The following is a 21,939-nucleotide window of genomic DNA, read 5'->3' as shown; positions in this document are numbered from 1 at the left end:
GAAACAACAACCAAACAAAAACCCCTCACATTACTAAAATAAATTTTTATAGAACTTGCTTATAATATAATTAAAATCTGCATATGAATTCCAATTTAAATCCAGCTTGAGAATGACAACTTAGAGAATACTAGAAAAGTTTAAAAGATCTTCAATAATAAAAAATACAGCCTGCACAGTTAGCAAACATATACCTCATTGTTCCACATAATGTCTTATAAACAAAACCACATCATGCACCTTACTAGCTGAGATAGCCTCTTTTTTAGGGTTGCTAAGGAAAGAAGAAGAAATTGGTTCTTATATTAAGGACATTAAGCTGCTTTCTTCATTTTTCCCCTTTCTTCTAACAGAGGAATCATTGCCACTACCTGATGCCATCAGCATGATGGAACTTCTGCAAGACATTGAAACCACTTACAAAAAAGTCATTTGCCTCGTATTATACTTTGAGCAAAACAAACAAATAAACCCCTTCCTGTCTACAAACACTGGCAAGGGCCTGTGACAAGTGTTATCACAGCCTCATCTGCCCTTTCATTCTCTCTGTCTTTTTCCTATTTTAATCCATTGATTACATCTTTTCAATATCCAAATAGTAACCTTTGAGGAGAAGTCTGTTATTTATTTTATGTGACCTGACCAATAAAGCCAACAACAGCCCAGACTTAAAATATTGGCACCGTTGCAAACAAACACAGGCAATTTTTTCTTGCTAACTTATTCCCAGGAATGCAAAAAAATAAAAATAAAACATGGCTTTAGAGTTATGCATAAATTATTTTTCTCTCCATTTTCAACCAGACATCAGGAAACTGCATTTTTTTTTGTTTTTTATTTATTTCTACCATCATCACTATAGTGCTGCTATTGGTCTACCCGAGCATTATCTTAAAACAGAATAGCACCAGAGATTCCATTACAAGTCTCATAAATCACTCAAGCAGCTGTAGCTCTCAGAAATATGGCTCAAACTGAACCAGCTCCTATTTGCAGAACTTGACCTTTGCTTCCAGGAAGATTCCAGCCCTTCCCAAACTCAGCCACTTCTGGAAGAAACGAGCCCATAATCCCACCTCTCCTCACCCACAGAAGACCTGGGTACCTTGTGCTGACCACTCCTACCTTCTGTATCCCCCATCACTTTAGCATTTCAGGTTTGAAAACTCACAGCACCCCTGGGTCAGATGGAAATAGTTATTCTACATTTGAGGGGAAAAGACAAGATTACTTGCTAAATGTCATCCTGCAAATCTCATGGAAAACAGTGGTCTCCTGACTACCAGCAGATTGTCTTTCTTCCTAAATCACTGCTCCTTTTGTGTCAATAGGAAAAGGAATTTGTCCCCACACTTTCAAAGAAGTACAGAGGAAATGCATGAACATGCATTGCACCTTCCTCCAGGTCCCCTCTGCAAGACATGCCCTTGGCTTCCTTGTAGCAATAATTTTTGCCTATTATATTTTGTCCTTATGAGATACTGTCTCTCCAAGTACATGTTTCCAAAAGGGAAAAAAATCCAAATCCCACAAACAGCAACAACAACAACAACAAAACCCAACAAAAACTCAGATTTTGTGCAATTTTTTAGGAGGACACAGAACAGTGATTGCAGTGCAGTCAGAAACTTATAAAATGTTTTCTCACTGCTTCATCTTGCTTGAGTTGCCTTTTCCCAATGGGTTTGTTTCTGAAGCTAATGCAGTGGTTATGATTGTTTAAAACAGATGTGAATTGTGCAACCAGTTGAACAGACTTGATGACTAAACAATATATTCTCCAAGAGTCTTATGTTAAAAGGAAAATACATAGTTTCAGTGTATTCATAAATAAAAGGGAAATGGCACCAAACCTTTCAAACACATTATACTTATCTCCTTATATATAAATATAAAAATACTTCCCTGTATTAAAAAAATGGATTCCTATACTTAAGCAAAATAGCAAAAACAACAGGCAAGTGAGTCCAAAAGTTCCAAAAAGAGTGAGAGTCCCTGAAACAGCAAACTGTGGCACAAACTCCCACACGCTCCTCAGTCAGCTCATTATTTCTGCTTATACAGTGTGACAGAAATGTTATGTGATTACACATGCAAAGACACTCCAAACTTTACCACCAGCTCAGAACTGTCATAGTGAAAGTGAAACCCAGCACATCAAATGGGAGCTGTTTGGTCACATGTTGATAAAACACAGGGTGTCAACTTTGCACAGCAGACCAACCCTTCTGGACACTCTGTCCTCATTTAATTACTTACAATGATTCAAACACTTTTTTCCAGAACAAAGGAATTCATATAGCTTAAGTCTGGCTTTAGTAAAAGTGATTGCCCCAGGTTAAAACATTTATTCTGTGTAATTTTTCAGTTTTTGAATAAGTAAGTGCTTCACTCAAACCATCATTGAAATCTGAAAGCGAACCTAAGATTTTATTGTATTCAACTCAACCGACAAATCCTGAAAAGGGTTTTATTTATTTCCTAAATCTGACACAAACCATAACGTTTCCAGCATTTCAGGCTGCATTCCAAAGCTTCAGTCAAAAGAAAATTCTAAATAAAACTTGCTTCATTCTAAGTAGAAATCCACAATTATGAGAGTTGAGAACACAGTAATATTCCCATGAACTGGAGATAATTCTTGTTGAGCCAGTCATTGCTTCTGCCAATCACAGAATTTAAAAACTGAAGCAAACAAGCCTGTATTACACCCCAAATCAGATGGTGGTTTTAATTTGTCATGGTCACCACAGTGTAAATAATAATCTCAAGTTTTATTAACTTTTGCAAACATGCAATTCATCTATTCCAGTCCTATGTAAAGAACAAGCCCTTTGTTTTACTGTGACACACACACAGTTTTTGGTGAGTCTCTGTCACAGCCCCCAGTCCAGCATAGAATTACTCAGACCATGGAGAGTGCAGGAAGCAGAATGGCCAAGAACTGTGACCAAGTGCTGTGGCAACTGGTTTGCATTTTATCAGATGCTTCTGATTTCAGGCTCACATTGATAAATGGAATTTTTTATTCATTTCTGAGAAGGATGATCTTTATTCACCCTTTTCCCTGCAGCAGTACAAAGCATTAGATCCAAATGTGAGTTGCAAAACACAGTGATTAGTGGCGGCCACAAATCTGATGACAACTCTCAGTATTTGTGTTTATTACTCTTTTCAGTGCATAAGATATGTAAGGAGATTTTTTTCTTGCTGCTGCTTCCCCAAGACACAGAGCAGGGAATATGTGTGATCCAGTGCCTGCAAATGCTGCAAATTCTCAATGGGCCACTCCACTGATGCCCTGGAGACTCAGAGCTGTGTGTGGCAGAGCCAGCCCAGGGCATTCCCAACACTGCTCAGGCTCATTGCTGAACACACACTGTTCCCTTTTCCCTTATGGTTTTAGCCACTGACAAATCCCTGTCTGGGGTGAACTTTGGCCTGTAATTGCTACAGTGCTTCATTTTTTTATATCTAAACATGGTTCCTGTTATGATGCTGGATGTAAACAACCATATTTTGGTGTTATAGCTTTGACATCCCCTTCGTTCCAAAAGTGCTTTCAAAGAAGTTTTCTGCAATGCTGATCTGTGTCTCAGGAAAAGTCTGTAGGAGGCAGAAGAACTTTGTTTAATGACACGATCCAAAGCGCGTTATGTAAAAAAAAAATTCTTCTTCAGTTGACTTTACTGCTTTAGTGGAGGGGTTTTTACGAGGTCTGAATTAAATACTTGCATTAATAAATTAATAATTGGAAGGCTGTGGCAAAGTTGATGTCAATTAGCCTACATGAAGCAAACTTAGTTAACAGTGTACGTGCCATGCATTTACAAAGACATATCTCCACTTAAGAAATAACCACCAGCTAAATCATAAAAAATGGGAAGTTTTTAATAAAGCACCAGTAGAAATTGAAAAAAGTCATGCTTATGCAATTAGCTGATGTTTCCTAGTATTGAAAGATTAATCAGATATTTTATTGCCTTTGAAGACAGTTTTGAAGAGTGTACACCTGACGCCACAAGTTTAAAAAGAACTTTCCTGAAACGGGCAGGTTACAACTGTATGTCTTCTATATATCTCCTATCTACCTCTTCCTTGGAAGAAAGGCAGAAGACAAGCTCCTGTGGATACTGAGGATATCTCAGGAGACAAAAAACTGTAGCAAACCCAGTAGAGGACTCAATAGTTGCTGTAGCTTGATAGTTGCTTAGATCCTGCATGGGATCAGAAAGGGGCAGAAGTTTTGGCTGTAAAAGGCAACACCATTCTGTTGTTTCACTTGCAGCATGTTACAAAGAAAAGGACTTTCTGCTTTTAGCAGCAAATACAAAAATACTCAACCAGAGCTGGAACCAGAGGACTGAGGGAGCATCTCTCCTGATCTCCGAGAAGGCTGTGCTATGCAAATGTCTGTGTCTCCCTGGACTTTTGCCTCTTACTGAAGTCCACAGTGGATTTACAGAAGCAGAACAAGTTCAGTTTTTTGTGAAAATCATATTATAAAGAATAGTTCCAGTGACTACCAAGTAAAAAAACAAAATGAAGCCAACATGGTGCTTCTGGATGTCAAAGGTTTATGTGAAAATGCGTGTCTAGGATAAAACAAGCAGGATTTAATGCCACACTTCAGGAAAAAAAAATTACTTGTGAGGGTTTTGGGTTTGTTTGTTTTGCTCAGGTTTGTTTTTTACTGCTATTTCATTACTATTGTATCTGGGGATATAACTGCTTCTGTAAAATATTCACTACAAAACTCTGTGGTTTATATCTGCAGCAACTTAGTTATCTATACATTACATCTTTATAGCCCCACAATTATTTTATTCTATCTTCAATACCCTGTTAACAAAATAAAAATGTTACTGTTTTACAAGCTGCATAATAATTCAACTTGACAGAGAGGGAGAGTCCCTCAGCATTCTGCCTGATAAAGATACATTTACATGGCTACTGATACTATGACAAAAAGTGCTTTTTTTATTTGCAAACACCCTCTGCTGTTGTGGGAGTTTTCTGGCTTGCTCTTGGATTTCCTCCCTGGTGCAAGAGCTTTTATACCAAGGAGGGGTTGGGATGTAAGGGAGACACAAAAAGATGCAGTCATATCCCACTTTGGGACAATAATAAAGCAAATTAAAATGGAAGTCCAAAAATGGTTAGTTAGGAAGTTGATAAAACAGGGAAAAGGGAGTATGACAATTCAACACTGAGAATTTTTGCCAGTTTGCAGAGGCAGCATGAAGGAGACTGTCCCAGGCAGAGCCCAGGAGTTCAAAGAAGGGGAGGGAAACCACAAAAGGACAAAAATCCCTCAAAGAAAACACCAAACAAACAAAACAACAATCAAAAATTTCCACTGAGAAATACCATGGCAATAAGGCTTTATATTTTCTGTACTGACTCTGAGAATTAACTGTCCAGGGCACAACTACTGAAAAGTAGATATAAAGAAAACAGACAGCACACCAGCTTGGCTAAGAACAAAGACAGACACGGGGCTTTGAGCAATGCCAAGGCAAGATCAATTGTGGATGCTGGATGGGTAGCAAAGCTTGAAAAATAGTGGCATTATATCTTTGAACGACTGAAAAAAATCCATTCATGGCAATTAGCAAGCAGTTAATAAATAGCTCTGTGTCAAAAGGGATTAAGTGCAGGTAAGGTAACTTTGGAGGGAAATGCCACCAATGCAGAGTGTGTGTCCTGGAAGGCTGTGCCTCACAATAACATAAGGAAATGTTAAAGCAACACTGTGAAGCCACTGGCTCAATCCTCAAGTCAAATGGAATAATCTGTATCCAAAGATGCACCAAGAGCAGACAGACACATCACAACTAGCACTTTAAGCCACCTCAAAGATGGAAGGTCCTCTTAGGAGTTCTGCTATATTGTATTTTAACTTTTGTGCAAACGCCAACAAGCATTGATGTACAGACCTGATTACATGGATTTAATTCAATAAAAAAGATAATGGATTTGCAATATGCACCACGGTCAAAGGGTGAGATCCAACTGATATTTTTTATCCAACAGATAATTTCCTGCACTAAATAAAAGTCCATACTGCACCAGGAAGGCACCTCATCGAGGCCGTGTCAAATGCTGGATCAAAAGTTCTGTAAGTTCAGGTACACCAGAATGAAGAGTAAATGCATAGACAGATGCAAAGAAAGCATTTCCTGTACCATGAACATGTAACTAAGATTTGGACTTGTGGCTAAAATACCTAAAAGTACATGGAAATGAAAATAAAATGGAAACACGGGTGCAGGTGGAAATCCCAACAAGCACTGAGGAAGATGTGAGGGAGGATTCAGGAAGGATGTAACCTGACATATATGACAGTGATGGATCCATGGAACTACCTAAGATGAGGATCAAACCCAGTTCCTTGTTATCATCACCATGCTCCACAACCGTGGTCTGTGCTGGAACCTGTGTGAAAAAGCATTGAAGAGTCACCTCGAAGATGACACAAATAACAAAGTTACAAGGTCCAATAATAAAAATAAAAGTAGTAAAGAGGAGGGTCAGTTTTGAGAATGGCAGGACCTCAGGAGACTGAGTGAATGGACAGTAAAAGGAGATGGGAAATTCAAGCTGAATAAATGTGAAATTCATGAGAAAAGTATTCTAGTTTTGTATATTTAATGATGCCTCTCTTTAAAACATTTTAGAATGAGATATTTATACTCAAAAAAACCACAACCCAAACCAAAAAAACGCTACAAAACAAACACAAAAAACACCCCTAAAAAACAAAAAGCCCACCTTTTGGCAAAGTAAGAGAGGTCACTAATCCCAGCAACAGCACTTGTGCAGTCTTCCCAGAAGTGCAAGAACATCAACGCAAGCTCATCCCCGGCTAATTAACCAGGTGGGTGCCACATAGAAGACAAGTAGACTGTGATATTCCCTTAGGACACCCTTCTCACCTCCTGTGTACCCCTTTACTGTGTCCCATGGGAGGTGGAAATGACCTTTGATATGAAGCCTTCTCATTTCTGTGGATCCTCCAGGCACATGGGCTGTCTGTCACTGAACAAAAAGCAAAATCACATCCTACAACTGTATGACAGCTTTTAGTGTCTGTCTGTAGACAAGTTGGGGCAGACTGTATGTAGGAATAAACACGTTCCCCCAGATTTTCACAGTTTTTCCCCTCCTGAGTAAGCCAAACTTTGATTTTCCATGAATATTCATGGAATTCACAGGAATGCTGAAAGGAGCACCATCTTCAGAGCTCAGTGTTTCCTTCAGTGACTGAGCCTCACCAATGCCAAGGGAAATGGCTGCAGCTATTCTGAACACAGCACCAGGAGTTGTGGATAATCACTACTAAGAAGTGGTTTAGGTCAGGGGGTGGAGGAGCAGTTGGTAGAACAAAAACCAGGGAAGAAGACAGTAATGTAACCAAACAGATACTGTTGGATCCTGGTCAAATACTCTGGGTTCTTCTCAGCAATCCCATCCAAAAAGTAGGACAGCCAAAAAGCCAGCTTTGGCTTGTGACCAGGAGGTCAAGCAGAAGGTGCAGGATTCCACAAGCAGACAGGCAAATAGCTTTCACACTGGAGACTGCCACCCATCCATGCCCATCAGCTGTTCCCAGCCTTGGCAGGTTAAAACTGAATTAATATGAGGAAGAAGCCAAATGTTTCTTTACATCCAGATCAGTCTTGTCCAAACACACTTGCCAAGACAAAAGCCCTTGTGCCTTCCCAGGCGAGGTACCATCGACTGTCTGAGCACAAAACACAGGTGGCAAAGCTAAACACAAGCCCTGCAGGACTGGTACTGGTGTTCTGAGATAACTGAGTGCCAAGAGAACCTGAAACAAATACCAGCCAAGCAGAAAAATATCATGCTCTGAAGCATCATCCCAGAAGAGATTTCGTTATATCCTGTAGAAGAGTGTGGCTAAACCCCAGGCTGTGCTGCCCCATGCTTGTTTGGAGAGCATGTGAGGTGCTTGGCACTTGGAATGAGGAAGACACAAAATAACTGTTGAAATGAGGATGAAGGAGATTCTGTCATCCAGAAGATGCTGCTCTTGCCATTCCTCAGCTCCAACACACAGAACCTTTAATATAAAATATCACTTCATAGTTTTGGCAGGGTAGAAAATTGTGAGAGATTCTCCACATTCATGACATTAAAAAGGATTTTTGCTAGTCTGGACCAAGAGATATAACTTTAAATAAATGATTGTTCCTGAAAGTCTTTCTATATTAACTGGAAGTGGACTGTGAGATGGTTGTGAAGCATCAACGAGCATGGCCCTTATTATGGGCAGTGGTTGCACCAGCCTCCCTTATAGGAGAAACTTCCCTGAAAGTCTATTTGACTCTGTCATTGTCTGCATAAATTTTTCAGTTTCTCTTCCAAAAACTTCTAGGTTTTAAAAAGAGAAAGATGAAACAATGTGCCAATGCCTGGCCTTGGTTAAGATGAAAAAGTTTGCACTGGTACTACTGTGCCTTATTTAAAGGGATAAAGTCATCAAACAAACCCTGTCTATGAGAGAATCAATCTTGTAAGCCTGGAAGAAGCTTAATAACTAAACACAAGGAGTTGCACCCCATTTCCCCAAGGCAAGCACTGCCCAAGTGCAGGATCAGCCCCTCCCCAACCTTAGGCAGAATAACATCCAGACACGGAGAATGTCCCACTGTGCTTCAGAGGAGTCTCACTCTCCATCTGGGACACACACACCCAAAATGAAGTCAGGTTGGACTGTCTTTTGAGGGAGGATGCTGGAAACTAAGGAACTGTCATTTCCTTTCTTCTCTGGATCCAAAGCTCACACTGCTGTGAGCTGGTGCTGTATGACCTGTCATGAAAATGAAGTCATTTCCTAGTCCCTGCTTTCCTAAATGTAGGCTTTCATCTTAAAAGATGATCTGTATTCTTTGTTCCTAACTACAAGACTTACTCGCCTTCACTGAAGAAAACACTTTGAATAAATCCACTTCAAGCAGTTCCAATCACTTTGTATAACTGACTTTTCTACCACTTTTTCTGTCATATGTAGATAAGATGGAGCACTTTTCCCACTACAAAAATGAAGAGATTAGAAGAGTGGGATTAAAAAAAATAACAAAAAATCTACAAACATTGCTAAGAAAAATTTTGTATTATTTTCCCCTTAATACATTTAGGAATATCTTTTTTTTCTGGTTACACACAAACACCAGAAAGAAAAGGTTCCTATGGAAGAAAAAATGTACAATTTCACGTGAATAACCCCACAGCTATGACCCTTTATTTGGCTTGAGCTGCCAGAGAGTGCAATTACACCTGAAAACACTCAGGCTGAAATCCTTGACAAAGAGGTAAAATGAATTCATTTTCCTCACCAGATGTAGTGATTTATGATGAAGAGAAATGGCAGAAATGACCTGATGGGTAATAGAAGGTAGAGGGAAGGAAAGGAAGGATTTAGAATTTAAAATTAAAAGTCAATTTTGCAGTAGTCATAAAAGGACCTGTTACATATGTGCAGGCAAATATAACAGGTACAGCAACACAAGGCTCCTGCCACATCCTGGCAGGCACAGCCAGGAAGGTATTAATCAGGTGGGTAATTTCTGCTGTGAGTACTGGGGGTGAAAACAACCACCAGCTCTGCACCAGATGAGTTCTGACTGACCCTTTGGAAGGTATTATTCCCACCAGGAGCAGCCTGCTGTCCCTGCCTGCAGTGCCTCAGTGAACCTGCAGAGCCCAGGCAGTGCAGAGCTGTGAGGCAGAGCAGAACAAAAGCAGCTTTCATGATGCCTTTCCTGGGAGGAGACAGGCCAAGTCCATGGGAATTGATGTTTCTCTGCTGCAGCAACACAAGTAAAAGTGTCTGTGCATGTGTGTGTTTGGGAAATACAACCCCACAGCTAAATCTGCTGGATTTCGTCAGTCAGAGCTCCAAACCTGCCTCCAAGGAAAGCCTGTTAAGTCTCCAAGCACTATTTCCCAAATCAAAATCAAAGAAGAAGTTAGAGCAAGTCTCTGCAGTTGGTTCACGTCCATGGGAGTTACTATTATTTATCTAAATAGGATTGAATGATTACCATGAAGTTTCAGAAAAAATATTAGAGACCACAGGCTGGTTTGTGCTACCACAGTGAAAAATGAGCAGCTCATTAATTCCAGGCACTGTATTCATTTCAAACCCATTGCACAGCCTCAGTTCTGCAAACAGATGTACCTATGCAGATGTGAACACCAGAGAGATTATCAATTCTCTTCACACCCAGAGAACAGAGGGAGAGGAACTCGAGAAAGCTGATGAAGGACTGCAAAGCACAGTGCTCAGGCCCACCCTGATGATGAAGACAAGTGACAGAACAGACACACTTCCAGCTCAATACAAAACACGTTTTGCCCAGGACTGTAGTTAATTTGATTGTTCTTACTAAAAGAAAAACAGAATATCAATAGCAGAGTGTATTGAAAAAGCACAAACAAATACTACCATCATGATCTTGGGTACTTGGATATCTAAAGTATGAAAAGCCCTCTAAAATACAACCTTAAAAAGGAAGCCTCAATAAAATAGGAAGGAAGCAAAAAAACCTCAAACAAATATTCTTTATACCTAGGTTAAGAGAGTTGCCTAAAAGTGGAACACAATAGTCACAGTAGTCACAATGAGTGGTAAATAAAAATTACCAAAACCAAACCCCTATTTTGTGAGAGTTTTTAAAATTTAATTTCCTATTTGTGTAAATATAAAATTAGGAAATAGGCTACAAAAAGTCCTTAATTTGCAGCAATAATCATATCTTACAAAAGGTGCCAAAGCACAATCTCTATAAAGAATTTATTGCTTTGACAGGCACTTCTGAGAGGTGTAATCAAATTTGGGATTTGAATATTCCTGAAGTGAATGGTCAGAGGGTTTGAGCTCTGTTGAGAGCTATTCTTTGATGCTCATCTCTCCTTAAAAGGATTTTTCAAAAGCTTAGGTCCAGTTTTAGGCTCTGGTCTTGAGTTTTAGAATTCTGTCAGCACCACCACGGAACTCCCCCAGTGCTGTAGTTTATAAGCTGATCTGGGAATATTTCCTCTGAGAAAGATGAAGAAAATTGCATTTTTTTTTCCTGCACACTATTTAGCAGCCTGTTCACACTAATGTGTGTGTGGATGAACACCTCCTTCAGGAGATAACAGCATTCCACCAGTTGAAAAGCTGACTGAGGAGTAATGCTTAATGCAAAGCCTGATTCAGTGTGATGGGTTTATGCATTTTTAAATGTATTTTATGAACTGACAAAAAGGGCAGCAATGTGTTGCCAGCGAGTCAGGAAATACTTTGGTATTTTCAAGAACTAACATACCTATGATAGTTGATGTGCTAAGGATGTGCCTCTTTTATTCTTAATATTGTCCCAGTGGCAGAGAATCACTCCCAAGTGTTATACAGCACAACTTTGCCAGAGAAAAGGAAGCATTTCACATTTCTTCTTCCATTGCACTGCTGGCTTTTTAACTTCCACGCATTAGATAGTCTATAAAAATGCACATCTTAGAACCCTTTGCATAGGTATAAATACTGCAACTCATTCTGAATATATGAGTGAGGAACATAAAAGTGCTTCACTGTGAGTTGCAATATTTAATGTGCTAAGACTGTTTGCAACAGCAAGTCCAGAAATCCTTCTGAAGGCTCCTGCAGCAGTTTGCCAGGACAGACACCACTGTTTTGCTACAATATTGTCAAATACTTACTGTGAAGGTACTGAGCAACGTTTATTATCCACTCCTCTGTCAACATCCCAGCTTTGGTTATCTTGGAACACTTCAGCTGGCTGGAGACATCTCTTGATTCAATCCAACAAAGTGTGTCCTCTCTGTAGTTGTAGTCCAAGGTCACCACTGCAGATCCTTTCACAGGGGGTCGTGCAGACACTTTGCTTCCATTGAGATGCAAAACCTCGATGGTTTCAGAGCTTGCAATCAGGAGAAGAGGAGGTCTGTCAGCAGGCTCTGAAAACAAAGTGGAGAGAGCTGAAAGGATTAACAGGCTGTATGTAACATATTTATCTTTTGAGTTTTAATGTAGTTTTTAATGTTCTTACCTGCTTGTTTTAAGATATGTAATAAATTGGTTTTGGTTTTATTTTCATAACTATCATATATTCAAAATTACTAGTCTATTTTATCCTGCTGTTCTAATGGTTCACATCATTAAAGAAAATTAATTACCCTAGCCCCATAGCTTCTGTTTAATTCCAAGTATCATTATTGGAACATTTTTCATGCCCAAGTCTTAAAATGAAACACAACTTATGCAAACTATTTCCATCCAGATTACTGAAATTTTTAAAAGAACGAAGGCCAGGAAAACCTGCAGAAGTCCCGAGGACACATGACATGGGAAGGTGCTTTCCTTATTAGAGTCTGTAAACTAAGACAAAAACTGAGGAGTGGATGCTGCTGAAAGATCTCCAGCCTCACAAAGAACCAAGTGCAGTGAAACCTGGCTACATCAGAGAGGGGATGGCCCCACAACAACCCTTTATAAAGGAGAAAAATCATACATGGAGATTCCTGACAGCAAAAAGAGCATGTCTCCTTTCCACTGGATTATCATCACTGTCATAATAACCACAGACAAAATATGAAGAAGAAATTCATGTTAAGATACTTCATGCAACTGAAAGTGTTATCTCAATCATCTGAATCACTTGGCCTAGGAACCATGCCTGTAATTTATCAAACTACTTGAACAATGTGTGAAAGAAGGAAACAATAACACCCCAGTAATGAGGATTATATATCTTCAAATACACAATGTTCCAGTCCAAGTTAAAACTGTATCCACAGAGAGAAAGAAATAACACCTTGAGATACAATATATTTAGCATTATCCTGATGCTATTGTGCAAAAAAACCCCAGATGTTCTTGCTTTAGGTGTATCTTTCATTATGTTACTCCACTGGTTATTCAGGGCTGGTTTGAAATTTTTCATCCGACTTGGTGAACTGCAGATAAATATTAGTTTCTGAACTAGGAGAACTCTGTTACACACGTTGCCACTGCTGACAGTGAGGGACACCTTGTTTTAGATCTGACCTAGTACTTTACACTGAAACAATGTCCCAGTTAATGCAGAGTTTCAGGGGGGCAGCTATGTCAAAAACAAAAGAGCAGTTTCCCTCTTTTGTTGTTTTCCTTAATTTTTTTTTTCCTGTGAAGAACCACTTTGTTTAAAGCAGTGGGGTAGCATTGCTTTGCTTTAATTTATAATGAAGAACTGCTGTTGATTATGTGAACTGGTTGAAAAAAACCCCACCCAACAGTTATGTGTTCAAGATAGAGGATAGAGAGACTGAAAAATCCCCTTCCTATGAGATGTTCTTCAGCATTCAGTCCTGCTCCAAGTGAGATTGAGCTGATGTAGGACATTATGAGAAGATTCTCTGAGAGAAGGAGATACAACAATCCTAAAACTCATCACAGGTTTACATGTAATAAGCTGACTTTGCAACTTTTTTGTTCATGAGACTCACTTAGAAAGTTGTCCTTTGCAATGTGGTCATCACCACTACAACTTATTTACTCACCCCATTCTTTTCCTATACTAAATAATGTTGCCAAGTGGGCAAACTTTTGGATGTTGGATTTAAAAACAATTACTTTAAAGCACAGATACTCACACTACAGTTTCAAGCACATGTGAAAACTATTTGTGTTGCCAAGTCAAGAGCTCTCACCCCAACTCTGCTTGCAGGCAAAGGGATGTTTGAATGCTGCATTGACATGGAGCACTTTCAATCAACATTCTGCCTAAGGAAGTTTTCAAAATTTCAGTATGCAATTCCAGCTGTCTAAATGGTGAAAAAAAATGTATAAAAAGTTTCAAAAATATCCTTCATCAGGAGGTCTGATTAAAGAGCCAAAATGCTTCAGTGAATGCAGTGCTCAGGGGTCTTGCTCAAACCCACAGCAGTAAGTGTTCAATTTTGTTATTTGGCACTATCAGCTTTTATTTCAACATCTTGCTTGCTGATATATTGTTTCGTTTGGTTTTTTTTTTTCATTTTTTCATGTAAAGAACATCTTTTCTACAAGGCATTGGCATGTATTCTTTCTAAAGTTAATTACATTTGGTCTTTTCTTATTCTTTGCCATTTCATAATGCTTTTTCTAACTTGTAACACATCTTGTCCTTCTCCAGTAAATTCCACACTGACCTCTGCAACCCACTCCTCTGTGGCATTCCTTTGGAACTTTCCAGCTGTCCTCACCATCCTCACATTCACTTCCACCAATCCAACAGGCAGACCCATCCAGAATTTTGTTTTTGTTTTGGTTTTGGTTTGGTTTTTTTTTTTCATTTCAGAAGAGATCTAACAACAGCAGGGATTGAATTTCTTTGTGAAACAATCCCTTGTGGTTTAAGCCATGAGTGAAGCTCCCTGGTCCTGTTTTCTAATTTGCCCAAAAGAGAAGGCAGTGTGGTTCTTGTGGAGCAGTTTGCTTTGAAAGCTGCCAGGTAGGTCCATTTGCAGTCAATCTGGTAATCTCTATTTCCCCCTATTCTTATCAACTTTTGCTTCCCGTGACAGGAGAGCCAGACTTGAGAGCTTCTGTCCCTGTCACCCACTCATCCTCCACTTCCCAGATTGGTACAAAGGGTGTCTTTCCATCTGCATCCTGCCGAGTTTGGGGATTTATTCTTGCATCTCACAGCTCTGTGCTCAGCTTCTCTCTTCCCACAAAATAATGCCACTGCCTAATTCGGGAATCAATCACTCCTTCCCCAGTGACCAACAGTGTGAAAAGCCCTTTATTATTATTTTTGCTCCTATACTTTGTGTTAAGTCAGGTATTTCCACTCTCTTCAAACCATAAAGCCTGAAAGAAAAGGCAGATCAGAAAAGCTGTTTGCAGCTCCAAAGCCACCCCAGCTGCAAGAGAGAACCATATCTCTTCTTGCACTGCTATGAACTGACCCATTGAAAGCTGTAACAAGGATTTAATACCTCACTAAACTCCAGAGAAAGGTTGTATTTTTGTATTAATGTCCAAGACATCACAGAATTCTTAAAAAGAATTAGCTTCAAACCTCTTGAGCAACAGCTGTAATCAAACCTGGCTGCAAACAAAGGCTTCATAAGGACTCGTGGCACAGCCAAGAGGTTCTGCTCAGCAGGCACTACTACACATTCAAAACCCAGCAAGTAGATTACTGAGTCTGAAATCATATCTTTGAAGCAGAACTACATGAAAGGATTCAGTGGATTGTATCAGTTAATCATGATTTTTCACAGTAGGGTGGGTAACCTGCTTCTTTCAGTGCTGCTCAGATAAGGGCTGATTGCAGAGTTATTAAAATATAAATATATATAAAAATGATAAAAATATACAAAAATATTGAAAGTTCCTACAAAAAAGTTTAAATAACTTACTGCATAGTGCAATGCTGATGAAAAATAAAAAAGGAGATACTAAAGAAATCATGTATTCTATTTCATAAAATCTGCTTGTTTGTTCCTCAAGAACAGAATTTGCAAAGTTGAAAGTTTAGTGCACAATTCTAGGATGAGTCACAGAGAGCTGACAGCAGCTTTTAAATAAGTGGACTTCATGTGTGTTATTTTTTTGCAAGTTTTTTCTTCTTTTTTTTCTCTCTCTTTTTCTTTTTTTTTGTTTTTTTCCCATTTTATAGTAAAGATAAGAAGTGAATGGCTCTTTAATCCAGGGAAGTTTTATGATTCATCCTTCTTGACTAAAATGAAAGCATCTTCCTTTGAATTATGTTTAAGATAGAGTAGTGGAAAAGATGAAAGACTTGTATTTCCCTCCTCCCTGATCTTGTCTAAAATACAGATCAATAAGTGATGCCACAACAAATCAGAAATGAAGGTGTTTTGCACTGCCAACAGAGCTACTTCTTTCCCAGAAGAAAAGCCTCAGAAATGCCAGCAACTTTCTTATTTTTTTCCCACCACAATGATATGAAAAGGATAAAATCCAGAATTCAGTGTTGACAAGCAGCTTAAAGCTCCTTCTGCTGGGGTAAATCATAAACACTTTGCTCTCACCAATACATATATTGTACAAAAATCTGAAAAAAAAAAACCAAACTGAGCAGTGTTGAATGAAATGCAGGCCAGTTTGGGTTTGACATTATTTTTGATGTTTAACCACAATGTGCCCCACAAATGTACTGTTTTGTTTCCAAAGACTTCAGACTTATCTCTGTGAGCTTAACAAGAGAACTGTGTAGTCAAATCAGTTTAAGGTGCTGAATTTTTCCTAAAATACTGGGGAAAAATTCATTTAATCATTTTGAGTTGATCCTGCTTTATCTCCATGACAAACATTTCTTACTGCATGGCATTTTTCTCTACCCAGGTTTTGGAGGTAGAAAACACACCATGAACTTTTGGAAAACGGATGAATTTTATTTCCTCAGCTAAAGCTTCCCAATTCTGGGATTTTCTTTCCTTAAACACTCTCCTCATCACATGCAGACCTTGGAATACAGGCACAGGTAAACACAGAAGTTCTTAAACTCTGTTCAGCAAAGCTGTATTTTGGTTCATTTTCACCTTAGACAAACTCATTAACTGCTGCTTTATTCATAGAAGAAAATGTGCTTAAAAACTCCAAAAAAACCTACTGTGTGCTCCCAGCTGTTTGGATACCTATTTTAACATCCTTCCCCAAAGGGACAGTGCAGCTAAAAGCTTCTGGCTCTGAAGTTATTTAATTGTGCTGAGGAAGAAACTGCAGAATTTAATGAGGGAGAAACCTCCCCACCTTCACAGCCGAGCGTTTGGTTGCCTGAGGGCAGGGAAAAGAACCTTCTCAGAACTTTGCTAATTGTACCATAGCACTTGTGGAGACCTGGTTGAGTGGGGATGGGCTCTGAGGGCATGTAAGAGCTGATGGAGACCTACAGGGTCACCACACCATCCCCTGAACCAGGCCAGGGCTCCTGCAGGCCCAGGCTACCAAACAAGTGTCACCTGCTCAGCACCTTCTGTAGCTGGGGCCTCCAGCAGCAACTCCACATCACTGCTCACACCTATTCAGACCTGCCCCTCCACTGACAGAGCCAGCTGGGATGTGGCAAAGGGCTCATGATTTGGTGGTTCAGATTGTCCTGAAGGAAGGATTTCAGTGTGGGTGGCAGTTTGTATCCTTGGCAGACCTGCTGTCTTTAGCACTGAAGGTTTTCCATGATGCCTAACCTGACCTACACCTCTGGTGCAGCTTCTTACCCTTCACAGCTTTTACACACAGAGCAGAACGTTCCTTGGCTCATTCTTTGGTAATTACTTTTGCCAAATGTAGACAAAGCAGTGAACTTGCTCTTCCCATCCTTATTTTCTTTAGGTTGTTTAAGGAAAAAAGTTGACAATTTTTCTAAGTATTAGTTTGTTTTCCTTTTTTCCCTTAGACACCTTCTTTCCCTGGATTCTGTTCTACTGACCCAAAGTTGCCCTGTGTGATGCCCCTTACTCAGCTGAAGCCTTCCTGGCATTGAGTAGTAGCAGGATTACTTCATGTCTTGGAAGTAATAACCCTGACCTAACCCTAACACTACTTACACACACCTTGCCCTACTTACAACGAGGTGACATGGACTCATTTTTGTTCTGGGATTCATTAGATATTTTTGGTACTTTTCCCCAGGTCATTTGTGCAGGGCCCCACTGGGTTTTTATCCCTGCTCAAAACTCATCCTACAGAACAGAAACTTGTGAAAGTTGGCCTGTCTAAGCAGGGAAGTGATGACTGCAGCAGGGAGGGTGTAGGAAGTGTCCTGCATCCAGCCCATGGAAAATTCACCAACTTCCACCCCTAAATCAGGCCCAGTGAAGCAACATAAACTATTCAAAGTCACTTCAGCTCTTGAAGAACTGTGCAATAAAGACACCTTCATTATTAAAGTGTTTAGGTGTCTTTATGACTTCCATGCCCTATGAAGGTTTTGACCAAAATATTCATCATATTGATAATTTAATCCAGCATTAATTCAAGGAAATGTTGTGTTTACAAACACATACACACACACAAACTAATACAATGAGCAACACTCATTTCTGTGCAGCACCACGATCTTGGTTTGTATTGTCCTGCAGGGATTTCTCATGAGGATTGGTTCCTTTCAGAAAATTACAGAACTAGTGAAAACTGCTGTAAAATAAGCATATGAAGTAGCAAAAAATACTGAGGAGGTGTCTGTTCATCTATTTCATTTCCTCAAGACACCAAAAACTCACTACAATGCTCAGTTGTTACTCAGTCTTAGGGGTCTAAGAAAGGAAACTCCATGGCTGATCCCAAGCCCAGTACTGGCACCATGAGGATTTCTTGATCTAAAATTACATTATTGATTTCCATGTACTGGAGAAATAAGCATATTAAATTTTTTTTTAAATGCTCAGTTATGTTGTGTGGGTCAAGACAAAACAGTAAAAGCAGTAAAATGATCTGTAACCGTCAATGGTGTTCAAGTTAGAAAATATTCAGCAATGCTTTTAAGGTGAGGAAACCTCAAAAAACCCAGTAGTTCTTTCTATATTCTGATGGAAAAATAGCTTTGAAAATGAAGGCACAAAAATATACAACAAGCATGGCTCGAGTGCTGAAGCATTGTGGATGTGGAATAATTCCTTAAGGAACTTCTTTGGGTTTTCAATATAAAGGCATTGTTAATTCAATATGCTGAATGAGAAAGCACTGTGTACAATATTGCCTCATTAAACACAATTGACTAATTTCCTCAGATTCCCAATTCACTATAACTAATGAAAACATGCACTGAGCAACAAAAAGCCTCGTGTGAATATGTATATCATGAAATTCACCTCCTGGGATAATGCAAGGACAAAGCAATCTCATGTCTTTTTTTATCCTAAGGGTACAATTACCTCATGATCATTTCCCCTGTCTCCATTGTCTTCCCAGAGTAAACAGCCTTTTTTTGTTTGTCTGAGGAAAATCTTTGATTTATTTATGAACAGGGAAACTGGGAACTCTTCTAATCTTGGCTGAACTTAATATTTCACTTTAATTAATAATAACCAGATAATAACTTTTAATATTGCCCTTGGAGTGTTGTCTTAATATGTGAAAAGTTTTTCCAAGGTTGGTGTGTGGCTCTTTGTAATAAAGTGAGGGAAAGTCCATCTCACCTGTGTTCATCTTTCTCTTTTCATGTGAATCCTCTGGATAGGATCAAACCACAAAATATTTTCAGTAAGGTAAAATGTTAAAACTTACTATTTTTGGCCTTGCAGGACTTGTTATCAGGCTGAAGGACATAACCCTCCACACAGCTGCAAGTGTAGGATCCGTCTGTATTTACACACATCTGGCTGCAGCTTCCATAGGTGTTACATTCATTCAGATCTGAAAGGACAATGACAAGATCTTGGTTAAGGATTAGAATAAAAAATAAAATTCAGAATTCTAAGAGAGACATTTAAATCATTAAGTAATTATGGTGCAATATTTTATGTTTTCCCCTTCTCAAATTAGGATTTTATCATGGATGTTGCCCATGGAAATTACTCCAGTAACCAAACAAAAGGGTAAGATGTTTCCAGTTTAATAGCTCTTAATTTTGAAAGATAAAACCTTCATTATTTCAAGTAGTATTCAAAGTCTGTATCATGTTAGGAAGACATTTGGGTCCTCGTTAGTACTAGAAACCACTAGTTATCAGGGTTGATGAATGAAGTAGCATTTCAAGAGAGGAAACAATTGATTATCCTTCTCAACCTATTTATGCTGGCAATGTCTTACAGTTCTTTAAATGAACTGTCACCACTTCTGCATTCAACCATCATCCACTACATCAAAACCTATATATTCCTCTCATAAATATAAAGAACAATTTTCTCAACTAGAGTATATAGGCATAATACCATAAAATCAAGATATGCTATTTAACAGTGGCTGAGGGTTTAAGTAATAAATTGACATTCTAAAAAACTGCAGCTGAAATTATTTCCTGAGATATATTTTTAATCACAAAACATGACAACCATAGAGTGAAAGAACTTATAATAAATTACATTTATGAAGAATCTGGCTCTGTACTATTAGTTGGAGAGAGGTGCAATTGGTGGTGAGCACATACATACAGCAATAGAACTCCAATATGATTATTAAAAGAGAAAAAATAAAACAAGAAACAAACATCTGGATTTAGAATTAACAAGTCACATATTTCAAAAATGAAAAGATCACCAGTTTCAGTCTGCAATTGACACCCAAGTAACGTTCCCATCTAAGGTATCCGACCTTGGGAGTGTTCATTTATCAAATTCTAATCTGGGTGTGACTTCAGAGGCGTGAGGTGACCCAGCTTTTACAGGTTTTATGGGCTCCCCTGGTAGGGAGGTCTGGAGAGCAAGTGGCTCACAGGATGAGCTGCAGCTTGTGAGAGCCAGGGAACACTGCCCACCTCCTGCAGTCTGGCTGGGGATGCTTCCCTATGGTGACTTCAGGAGAGCTGCTGTGGGGCACAGCAGCATCAAAGAGGCAAGAGGGAGGTCCTGACTCTCATTTTGGGGTCTCTCTTTCCCCCTCCCTGCCCCACAAGTCCACTCTCTTTCCTGACCAGCACCTTTGAAGAAGGGTGAGGAGGCAGCTGTGCTGCCCTTGGGCAGAGGGGGCAGCCACCAGCAGCCCTCTGCCCCTGCCAGGCACCAGGGAGCCACCAGCATCAATGTTATATTTAGCTCCTTGTTTACCTGTGCAGCTTCTTCCATCACTGCTTGTTTCGTATCCATCCCCACAGTAACACCTGGTGCCATTCCTGGTAATGGCACATTTGTATTGGCAATTCATCTGTTGGCATTTGGGCAGCAATTCTGTAAATAATAATAACAGAGCAAAATGTTACTAAATATCTTTATTATTCCTAAACCGTAAACATTAGAAACTTTTATGTATATAATTAAGGGCATGTCTTGAGAAGGAAACACCACCACCATTTACTTTAGGTGGAAATATAAAACACACACACACTGTAAAATACCTGTTGTGAAAATTGCATTTCAGAATGTTAATAAATGAAAATCAGCATTTCCCAACCAAAAGTTGGCCACAAGGTTATTATCGAGGTGTGCTGTCATTCTGCTTAAACATCCATATTTGCACATCAGTCATTTCCAATCAAAGCAATGATTTTGAATAAAAAAAAAAACACCAAAGCTGAAACAGATTTTAATTATAAGAAACAGCCAAGGTTAAAAGAAAGGTTCCGACATCTATATCTTTCCTATTCCTCATACCAATTGATTTGCTAACTTTTTAAAGCTTGTTTTGGTTCACTGATAGACACATAAATTTTCACAGCAATCAGTGGGAGCACATCCTGCCTCAAAAACGTAATGTTGGACATCTATTGCTGGACAAACAGTGGACATTACATATGTCACTGCTGCTGACGTCCTTCACAGAACCTATTGCTTAAATAAACACCACCAGCACAAGGCATCATGCCAACAAACTGAAGAAATATTGTAGAAATATAGACTGTAATGTTTTCCAGCACAAAACAGCACAAAACCAAGCAAAAACCCCTCCAGCACTTCTCAGCTCTGAGCTTTGTGATGTGTTTCAATATTTTCTGCTGATAAAACTTCCAGTATTTTAATGAACATTATTTTTCCCTCCAAGAAAAGGATTGAGAAAAACAGCTCAAAGAGTTGCTCTGAGGATATTTTTCAAACCTATAGGCAGATGGATCAGAAAATAACCTGCAAATGGACAGAGAAAGTTTCTGCTACAGGGTTGGCTTTAAGTAATTGGGTATGACCTAAGGAAAAATAGAAATCTGTATTTTAATATGTGGGTAGTTTTAATCTGCCTGATCATTATTCATCAAATTCTACCTGGGAGTAGAATGAACATGAATATGAAGAAGAGTTTGCATCAGCATCTGAGCCCTGGAGCTTCCATTC

At 39.2% G+C, this 21,939-nt stretch overlaps 1 protein-coding gene across 1 annotated transcript in view; it reads right to left on the bottom strand.

Moving 5' to 3' along the window:
* LRP1B (LDL receptor related protein 1B) overlaps nt 1–20,836 on the bottom strand; it is a 312,472-nt gene extending 291,636 nt beyond the window's left edge. Inside the window, exons 1-3 of the mRNA XM_071562122.1 lie at nt 20,725–20,836; nt 19,247–19,375; nt 11,731–11,988 (exon numbers count right to left, since the gene is read on the bottom strand). Of these exons, the coding sequence (XP_071418223.1) occupies nt 11,731–11,988; nt 19,247–19,375; nt 20,725–20,821 (484 nt within the window). The 5' untranslated portion in view covers nt 20,822–20,836. The remainder of the gene's footprint in view (nt 1–11,730; nt 11,989–19,246; nt 19,376–20,724) is intronic.
* Nucleotides 20,837–21,939: the final 1,103 nt, after the last annotated feature.

Source organism: Pithys albifrons, chromosome 8 (assembly GCF_047495875.1).
Source record: "Pithys albifrons albifrons isolate INPA30051 chromosome 8, PitAlb_v1, whole genome shotgun sequence".
In the NCBI taxonomy this organism is placed as follows: domain Eukaryota; kingdom Metazoa; phylum Chordata; class Aves; order Passeriformes; family Thamnophilidae; genus Pithys; species Pithys albifrons.
The sequence above is the reverse complement of the archived record's forward strand: the minus strand, read 5'-3'. Positions and strand labels throughout refer to the sequence as shown.